The sequence below is a fragment of the Nicotiana tabacum genome, chromosome 23, assembly GCF_000715075.1.
Source record: "Nicotiana tabacum cultivar K326 chromosome 23, ASM71507v2, whole genome shotgun sequence".
Taxonomy (NCBI): domain Eukaryota; kingdom Viridiplantae; phylum Streptophyta; class Magnoliopsida; order Solanales; family Solanaceae; genus Nicotiana; species Nicotiana tabacum.
Window position 1 is genome coordinate 67,359,672 of NC_134102.1, and position 10,469 is coordinate 67,370,140.

General features: G+C 33.9%; 1 protein-coding gene across 1 annotated transcript; it reads right to left on the reverse strand.

Annotated features, from left to right (window-relative positions):
- Window positions 1-4,299: 4,299 nt before the first annotated feature.
- LOC107822925 (putative xyloglucan endotransglucosylase/hydrolase protein 30) lies at window positions 4,300-8,048 on the reverse strand. The gene is made up of 4 exons (XM_016649513.2): window positions 7,680-8,048; window positions 7,456-7,556; window positions 6,984-7,192; window positions 4,300-5,065 (listed from the first exon to the last, which is right to left on the reverse strand). The coding sequence occupies exons 1-4, from the start codon at window positions 7,906-7,908 to the stop codon at window positions 4,507-4,509; spliced, it is 1,098 nt and encodes a 365-aa protein (XP_016504999.1). The 5' UTR covers window positions 7,909-8,048; the 3' UTR covers window positions 4,300-4,506.
- Window positions 8,049-10,469: the final 2,421 nt, after the last annotated feature.

Genomic DNA, 10,469 nt, shown 5'->3' on the forward strand with positions numbered 1-10,469 from the left:
TGACTAGCAGGATCATGCAGGGAAGAAGCTGGGAAATGAGACGTGGGTATAAAATTAATGGTGGTCAAAACTGAGCCACCATGAGAAGGCATGGAGTAATACTGAAGCGAGCTAGACGGGGGAGGGACTTTGAAAACGTCAGATGACTGTGAAGCTGGCATGGAAGGACGAGGAGGCATAGGAGGAGAGCTCATATTTGGTGTAGGTGGGGAGAAGCTAAATTAATCTAGGTAAAGTATAATTTTTCTTCTTAGATTTTTTTATTTCTTTATAAATGCACTAGTATTTCTCCTGAACTCATGATCCATTGTCAAGAAGCGGCGATGGCAGTCAAACCATGTGTTCTTACTCCGTGTTTCAAAGTGAATGACTTTGTATCTTCCATACAAGTCGGGCAAGCTAACTTTCCGGCAGTTGACCACTCGAACATCATTCCATAAGCAGAAAAATTATTTATAGTCCACATCAAAGCAGCACACAATTTGAAGTTTTGCTTAGTTTATACATCATATGTTTTCACGCCTTGATGCCACAATAACTTCAACTCATCAATAAAAGGCTGCATGTAAACATCAATCAGCATTTTTGGATTGCATGGACCTAGAACAATACAAGTTAGAAATAAATATGGACTTGCCATACATAATTCAGGTGGAAGATTATACGGCGTAACAAACACCGACCAACATGAATATGGTGCAGCAAAACCTGCAAATGGAGTGAATCCATCAGCGCATAATCCCGACCTAATATTTCTTGGTTCATTAGCAAAGTCCGGGAATATCCTATCGAAATGCTTTCATGCTTCTCTATCTGAAGGATGACATAGAACACTATCTGGTCTTCTATGCTCATAATGTCATCTCATATGATGAGCGGAGCTCATTGATGCATACAACCTCTTTAACCTTAGTATAAGGGGTAAGTAGTGCATCGCCTTCACCGGGGTCTTCTTCTTCTTATCATTTGTGGCATCCTTGTAACGAGTCTTGTTACAAAATTTGCAGTTCTCTAGAGATGCATCATCCTTATAGAATAACATGCAACCATTCTCACAGCAATGACTCCTCTCTGATGAAAGACCCAACTTGGAAACTATTTTTTTGCCGTGTAGAAATCTTTCGGTAGGTCAATGTTATACTGATTAAGTTCATTCATAAGCTCAATGATAGAATTCATGCCCGATTGAGAAATAAAAATATCCAACTTAATCTGAAGTAATCGAACAACAACAGACAACTTGGAATGCATTGAGCCTTCATACAACGGACAACTAGCTTCCTCTAACTCTTTGAAAAACTTCTTAGCCTCATCATTTGGTTCAGATTGAGCTCCCAAAAATATCTCAAAGGGATCCCTCATCATGTCATTGAATATAGAATTTTCAACATTATTCTCCAATACGGGACTACCCTCCTCACCACCAAAAGAATTATAAAAATCAACACCATTTACGCTATCAAGATTCTCCCCATGAGCAGTCTATACATAATAATTTTTCATAAATCCCTTTTTAAAAAAATGACATGTAACAACATCTTCTCCCAATAATTTAACACACTTGCATTTCATACAAGGGCACCTAATCGTTCCTTCAATACGAAAATGATCAAGTGTCCTTGCCTTAGCAATAAATCCAACAACCCCTTCTTTAAATTCATCCCTTAATCTCACACGATTAGGATGATTCCTATTATACATCCACCTACGATGCGCAAATGCCATCTACACAAACAAAAAAACTTGAAATTTATAAGATATTTAAAATTATTTAGTTTATTTAAAGTAAATTAATAGGTTACGCCAATTCGAGGTTCATTTTTTTAAAGTATTATATTCTTTTAAATTAAAATTCATTAACACTTGAAATCTTACATATATCCCCTATTCTATGTTATATAAATCTCTCAAAATACAAATTAAATTTAAATAGCTTCTTATATGTTCATAAAATCCACACATAGCCAATAATTTGTCAAATCTACAAATTTCTTTTAATGTAGCAATTATTAAGTTTTAAATTTAATATTAGTCCATTTAATAAATTAGGAAGCCATAATAAGCTTAACTTCTTAAACATAAATCTAAAGGCTTTGAATTATAACTACTTAATACAATTCCAAATTATTCTTCTCTAAAGTTAACAATTTCACATATACATAAACTTCGCAATTGTTAAAATCACATATAGGTACTAACCTCAATTTCAAAAGTGAATTTAGTTTCAAGCTTAAATATTAATACATCTATGGCAATTCTAAAAATAAATCTATGGCAATTCTAAGTAAACATCTATGAAAGTTCTAAAATAATTTCAAATTTAATTCAATTAGAGAACTAAAAAGTATCTAAAACCTAGATGCAAGATTCCTAATGTGATTTTCAACAAAATATTTAGATTCCTAAATAAATTCTAAAATATTATAGTCTTCTATAACAAGATGGGGACAGTGAGGGGAGGGGGGAGGTAAACAAGATGGGGACGACAGTGGGGGGAGGGGGGGGGTAACAAGATGGGGACGACAGCGGGAGAGAGGAGGTTGGGTAAAACGAAGAGGTGAGGGAAGGGGGCGGATATAGGGGATGGGTTTAATAAAAAGGAGGGTTGGGGAAGAAGAGGGAAGAGAGTGACGTACCTTTTCCGGCGAGCAGCGGGCGAGGGGGTCTCAATGGAGGAAGAAGAGAGAAGAAGAAAGAAATGGGGGCGGGGCTGGAGTTTTAAAAACAATGAGCAGCTGATTTCGTTGCAAAAATAGCGACCATTTCAGTCGCAACTTTAAAAAAATAATTTGATCAAAATTTAAATAAATTTGCGTCCGTTTCGGTTGCATATGATCAAATAAAATAGTTTGACTTTTATTTTTTTGACTAAATCCGTCGTAATTTTTTTATCCTGGATTTTTGCGCCAAACGTTGCGACCAATGTTGTCGGAAAAATAGTCGGAAAAATTAAAAAAAGTATAACAAATATTATTTTTGATAATTTCGACCGAATTAGTCGGAAATTTCCAACTAATTTTTCCGGCTGGAAATTCTCAATCGCAAATCAGCTGTTTTTTAGTAGTGACTTATCATATGTGAACACTTTTATTTTTGAAATTTTATAACTGCACATCTACCGGATCACAAAGAACTAATATTTACTCCCATGTAATAGTACTTACAATCGCTATATAAAATTACCTTTCACATTATTGCTTAACTAATTCTACATTCATTCTAACAAGTGGAAGCAATGGGGGTTCAATAGTACTCTTACGATAATTATTTACCTTCGTATTATAGTATGATTAGAACCTTTCACATTATTGCTTAACCAATTCTACATTTATTCTTAAAAGTGGAAACAACGGACGGTTCAATACTCTTATGATAAGTATAAACCTTTGTATTTATGTGATTACGTATAGTGCTTTTTATTATGAACTTGAAGATTCTCTTGTCGGTGAATTTCATATCTTACTTAAGGATGAAAGAAGATTTTTGGAAGCTCAAATCTCACATCCAATAATTATAATTAAATGATGGTGATGCCAATACAAAGTTCTTCCATTTATCTACTATCCAAAGATGCAGTCACAATATTATTCTTGGCCTTCCACAAACAATTCTCCTATGGTTTCTTCTTTGGAATATCAATAAGAAGGTTTTAATAATTCCTCAAACTTGATCTTCATCAAACATATCATCACGCAAGTTGCGGAATTTCGATCTTTCCTTAAAAATGTTGTAACTTCTTCTCTTCGAAACACCATCGTTCCTGTCAAATGGCAGCTACCTCCTGATGATGTTATTAAGCTTATAATGTAGATGGTACTTACGATAACATGATATTTTTAGAAACCATATAGGCAGCTGGATACTTGATTTCTCCAAGCACCTTATCTCTTCTTCGATTATCAGAATTGCTTGCTTTATTATATGGTTTGTAACTGGCTCAAGACTTGAACATGAACGATAAATACTAACTAAATGCGGGTCTTTGCTTTATGAACTTGGAGGACCACTTGTGCAACACATTAACACACACTTCTTAATTTGTCTTCCAAGTCAAAAATACACATTCATTCTACTGCCCTACTACGTTTTATTTCTCCACTGAGGTTTGTATATGACAATTATGTTAATGACCATTCAACTCAGGCACTGAGAAGAAGGATCACATTTTGTAACGATTAGTTAATATATGAAATATATCTTCATGTGATCGCATGTGATTTTTGGACAAAGCCGTGGCTCATCCTACTTTTCTTCAGTGGATAGCTACCAAATAATTGTTCACAAATGAAAAGGTGATCATTTGTATGACAATAAATATCCAACACACGTAGTGAAGAAACCATTATAAAGAAAAATATATGTGGACACAGTTTTTAATATTCACCCAATTACCACCACATTGATATCTATACCACTCATGTCTATGCTAATTTCCTTGATACACCATCTATAGGAGTAGAGAAATTTTCACACCCAATAATTACCCCTCGTACAATTTACAATTTATTACATTGCAGCAGCTTGGCCAGACTTTGATGAACCACCACCAGCAGCCCTATTCCGCCGCCTAGAGCTCCGTCCAGGGCGGTGTTTCCGGTGGCTGTGGCTGCCACCAAACTTCATCTTCTGCCTAAGCCTTCCACTATCCTTAAATAAGTCTCTTTCTGATTGAACAATAACACATTCTGGAGGTGGCACAGGGTACCTAATATTATCATAACAATAAGAATAATACATGTATCTTTCTCTAAACCATTTCATTGATTTTCGCCTTTCGGGTGTCATGATAGAGTAGTTTTGAGAAAGCAGTCTGGCAATTCTATCAGTGCAATTTGTAGATGAAATTTGCTCAATGGGATCTACTATACAGCCTTCAAGAACCAAGTCTTTGAACTCAGTTGCAAAAGGTTCATGTTTGTAGTCAACTTTAGCCTTGCCGCCATTTGTAGCCCAAGAAGATGCATCCCAAATTGTGGCATATAAGGACATTGGTTTTGATGGAAAGTCCCCTCCCATTGCTGGATTACGATTTACTTCTCTTATTGGTGTCTCATCAACGTAGAATCTATACAAAACCAAGGTTTTGGAGGTTAGTTAAAAAGAAACACTAATGAATGAACAAATTTTTAGCTTTGTAATAACTTTTACACTGTCGTAACTTAATTCTTTTTGATATACATGATTTTTATCGACATCTTATGCAACAAAAACTTGTAAGTTACAAAGTATTGGAAGTTGTTACATTACAATCTGCCACTACATTACAATCTTCAACAAGCTAAGGAATCTTTTGTTCGACAACTTTCTAGTAATGTGCAACTGTAAAGGGGACATTCTCCTTTTTTCTTGATTTCTTAAATAATTTATTTTGGCAATTTAAGAGATTAGAGAATCAAGAAAAGCGAATAGAACAAAGTATGCTAGTTGTCAATGTACTTGGCTAAATTGCTCATTTTAATGGTTTTCCAAATCTAGGTTATTGAAAACATCAGTAAGTAGTTGAGTATGGATTTTACTCAATATTCCAAGTAGGAAACATCACGAAAATCTTTTAGAAGAGCGATTTTGATAAATATCTACCACGATAATAGAATGTTTAGCTAGTATTCGGAGGTAGAAGCTAAATAATCTCAATTGTGGAGTGCCAAATGGAGCAGAGATATACAAATCTGTGCCTTTAGTAACATTGTGAATATCCAGGTTTTCAAGAACATTAAAGAAGAATTAGGGCAATACTCATTCTCAACCTTTTAAAACAGCTTTTAAACCTTAAATTAGTCCATAAAAGAATGACAAAACAGTTCAGATTTGGCCAGACTCATCCCACACTGAACCTTCCTTATAGCTAGCCAAGAAACACATTGATATTTCCTATTGTACTCTTAGTTTAGTAGTATATATTTTATGGGTAGAAACAAGATTATCTTTATAAAGCTTTCAGTTGGCTATATCTTGGGCAGTTTATATCATATAAACTTGACGGTAAGTACACTTTGAGGCAACATAACCTAAACACTTGTTATGAGGGCACTTATAAGAATTTTGTGCTAACAACGACATTTATTAAGCGTGATAAGTTCAAAGTATAGACAAACTCTTTTAAGTCTTAACGTATACAATTAGCTAGTGCAAACGTCACTTGGAAAACAGCCCATCACGCCAGTTTTCCAGCTTTAAAGACGTTTCTTAGAAAAGGAAAAAGTAATATTTGCATTGCCGTAAACCGTGCAATTACAATTTTTACCCTTTTAGAAGATTAGTCACTCTCATTAATGAGCTAATCAACAGTTTAATTATTTCCTCCCGTGAACTGGACCATAACTTCTTTGGCATGTTATGACCCCCTCTTTCGACACTAAGGTCACCCATTCCAAATGCAAAAAAAAAAAAAAAAAAAAAAAAAAAAGTAGTAAAAAGTATGAAAAATAAACTCCAGAGAAAAAATATGTACAAAATTAACTTTCAGTTCCTCCAAGAAAGAGTCTCTATTCTATGCAAGAACACTTGTGAATATATGGCAGTAATTTGTGGAAGTTATAAATCATCACATGTTTTCATATGTTTGTATATATAGCAACTATTAATCATTAAAATAGAAATTCGGAAAAGTTCATAAAAAAACCAACCATAAAGTACCTAAAAGAAAGCTAAGCATGGTCTCATCCAACAAACGCAATAGGTAACCAAAATTATTTAGGTGCTTAACTTTTTCGAAAACGAATAGCTAGCAACCTTTCTTTCTTATTAATTTCTCTCTCCGCGTTTGGCCAAAAGGTAGGCACAATATAATGCCAATTTTTACAGCAACTAATTGCTGCCTAATGCTTTCCATAACTAACAAAATTATTATACTCCTATTATAAAAGGAATAAAATTAAAGAGAAGAAGCAATTAGGAAAAATTTAAATTTCATCTTAAAGTTAACTATCCAAATAAATTGGAAGAAGGCAATTAAAAAATTTAAAAATGATTAAAGTGCTTACATGATATTTTTGGGGGTCCAAAGAATGCTGTAGTGATGGAAGTCGTTGCTAGGATCAAACCACATTCTATACCTCTCTTCTCTCCCACGGCTTACGCTCCCATTTCCATACAAGTTGGTCTGAAATCTCCATGGCTGCCCGTTCACATTCCCCAGAAACTCGATGTCTAACTCGTCATGATTCTTCTCAAATGTGTCCACATTTGACGTCTATATATCAATTAATACAACATCTTTCAACTATAGATGTTTGAAAAGAGAAAAGAAATTTCATGTATTATCACTTATTTTAAATTCCAATGATGCATTAATAGTCAAAGTAGACGCATTTTCATGGAACTCTTCACCGTGCAAAATAACAAATGTGCTTTTTCCTTCAATAAATAATCTTGTTTTGGATTTCAGATCATGTACATGCATATATTTTACATAAAGAAACTATACACATACAACAACATGCATATATTACTTACATAAAATGCGACAACGATGCCGGCAGTATATATGGCTGGCAGCTTAATACTAGCGCTAAAAAATCCATAATTGTAATATTCTGTCGAAATTACACCAGACCCTGAAAAGGTAAAAGACAAACATTAATATTGAAATAGAAAAGTCTAAATCAAATAAAATATACATAAAAATTAAGAAATTAAAATAAATACTTACAATAATAATAATTAAAAAGGTTAATTACCAGAGAAACGATTAAGGAGGAGACGAAAGCTTGTATCATCAGGAGATCGTTCGATATTGAAATCACTAAAAAGAGGGGAATATCCTTCTTCGAATGTGATGGTGGAGAGGTTAAAAGCCTTTGCGGTGGTCGCCGTTGCCGTCTCAGCCGCCGGGAAAATATATAACAACATAAGGAGAGAGAAGGGTGTCAACGATTTTGATAGAGATGAAAGAACTCGATAATCCATATTGCCCTTTTTTTTTGTAATTTTATAGTGAAGTTTTATTTATTTTTATTCTTTATATATATGTTGGGTTCTTCTTCTCCTTTATATAGTTCTCTTCTCTTCTCTTATTTGCGAATTATTTGTTTCATAAAGATTAATATTTGGCAACAGAATATACAGCCATGAAGATTATGAAGCGAGAGAGATTTGGCAGGTTTCAGTTTTGAAGGGTGTACTTACATAATAATCCTCGTGGTTACGGGTTATTAACTGGATTGCCACGAGAGTTTGATTTTTGAAGAAAGGAAAAAACAAACTCCGTTTGAGAATATATTAAACGTTTTGACAAATTGAATATATTTAAAATTATTTTTAGAAAGAATATCTTTAAGAATATTGATATTTTAGAAAAATAATATGACATTTATCAATTTATTGTTCTAATTCTAATTTTCAGTGGCAGGTCAATGAGATTTGTGGCCTAAAGCCAACTTTTATTAAGAATAAATGACACTGTATATTTAACTTTTTTATTGTTTGATAATATTTATTAAGAGTACCTTTTGAGATTGCATTAAAGTTTTAATCATTCTCTTTTTTGAGTTTTCAGTAATCAGATTCATACTTATTTTTTTTGTTGATATATTTAAATTATAATTTAAAAACTAATAGAAAGTTAAAAAAATTAAACTTGATTTTGAAATTTGATAACTTGATGATTGATATCAAATAAACCAATTCATGAGAGAGTTTGACTACTTCAATTTGCTCAGTTCAATTGCATGAAAACATGAAAAAGAATAGAAATGAAGGTGCAATTTTTCCTTCAAATATTATTGTATCCAAACTTGACAACTTTTTATATGAAACATTTCATATTATTTTAAACTATTTTACTTGTCTCTTGGTTATCGACCTGCATCGCTGCTGCTGCTGCTTCTTCTTTCTCTTATTATTTATTTTATATTAGTTTCCTTTCATAGTTTTGAAACTTATATTGAAATTATTAATTTGATTTAGTTTATAGCTCTCTTATGTTATTTTTGATTTACAGTTAGCGCAAGTTAAATTATAAGTTTAATATTTAAATATAGATCAAATTGATGTTTGTTCCGGTAAAATTTATAAAATAAATTTTAATAAATTGTAAAGTTTGTAAGATAAATAAATCTATTGTTAAAATCTAGGTAAATGTTTAAACAAAATTAAAATAAGGCAACTTCGAAACGAAATAATGAGTAGCAGCAATGTTTTCTTTAACGTTTCTATAAGAACCCCAATAAAAGGAGCAAGGTAAACATTGTATGTTAACTTAGTGTCGCTTTTAATGTCAACTGCTGTCGAGGACTTAGTATATATCCGAATCTGCTTGCATAAAGTTTTAGGTTCGCCACTACTTGCAGACGAAGAAAAAGTAAATAATTTTACTTTTGAAATGGAAGTTGAAATGATTTCATGAAGAAAGAACTTTGTCAAGTTTATATAGGTTAAAGACAAATTTGTATTAGGATTGGATAACGTATCATACACTTCATTATAGAATATTTTTGGATTCTTCATGCAATTTCGACTACTGCAAATTTCTTTTCTTCGTGATTTCTGTTTACCCTTAAAATAGATAATAATTAAATTTATACACGGTTTAAAGATATGTGGAATGATACAACACAAATAATCAAGAACGTTAGATAAATGAGCTAAAGACACAATGAATAATCAAACCAGTCGTAAAGCTATGGCCTAACTTGAACTTGGATTGGACAATAGTTTCTGCCCTCGGTTGGGTCTTGGGTTCGAAGCCAATCAAGAACAAAGAACAGAGAAATAATTTTATATTGTCTTGGTATGCGTGTTACAATATACCCTATCAAAGAAAATACTTCCCCTTTATATAGTAGGAGAGTTTCACTCCTAGTACAATACTAAAAAAGGTAAAAATCATCTTTTCTTGCCAATTACTGATCTACTGCCGACAGGGAGCGAGATCTGAGCCGTGATATCCGGTGGGGTGCGGATATCACGACCCTCTGTTAGTCGTGTGCAACCGCTGCCATGCTTTCCGAGGTCTCGGAGCTCGTTCCGGATTTTCGGGGAAGTGTTGTCTTATCAAGTCCGATGGCGAACACTCCGTTCGGGCCTTAGTACAAGAAGTCCCCGGCTTCGATTCCGATCCCATGCAGTCATATTTTTGCTTCGTTCGACCCACCGGGAAATAAGGGTATATGTTACCCCCGGTTTCACCCGTATACAGATAGTCCATTCATTTCCCAAAGAGTAGGTTTGCCGAAACGATGGGAGACGATAGATGAACCCCTGTTCCTTCCTTCGCACGTTACAACCGAGATGGCGGATAAGCCAAAACATCCCATCAGTCGTGTCATTCTGACTTCAGACACGTGTCGTTCATCGGCTGGTTGCCTTCAAATGCGAAACATCACGTATTCCCCCCTATGAAAGCTCCGCCCCCTTCACTTCCTTCACTTTCTGATCCTAGCTTTTACCTTCGAACTCTACAAAGGCTTTTGACTTTCTCAAATCTTCGTACCTTGTTTCTTGAACCTTCGTATTTCATCTTCAACCTT

Coding starts and splice junctions, on each gene's coding strand:
- LOC107822925 (XM_016649513.2), bottom strand. CDS start 7,908: ATGGATTATCGAGTTCTTTCATCTCTATCAAAATCGTTGACACCCTTC. Junction 7,557..7,679: donor CCTCCTTAATCGTTTCTCTG/GTAATTAACCTT, acceptor TTACCTTTTCAG/GGTCTGGTGTAATTTCGACA. Junction 7,193..7,455: donor GCATCGTTGTCGCATTTTAT/GTAAGTAATATA, acceptor ATTGATATATAG/ACGTCAAATGTGGACACATT.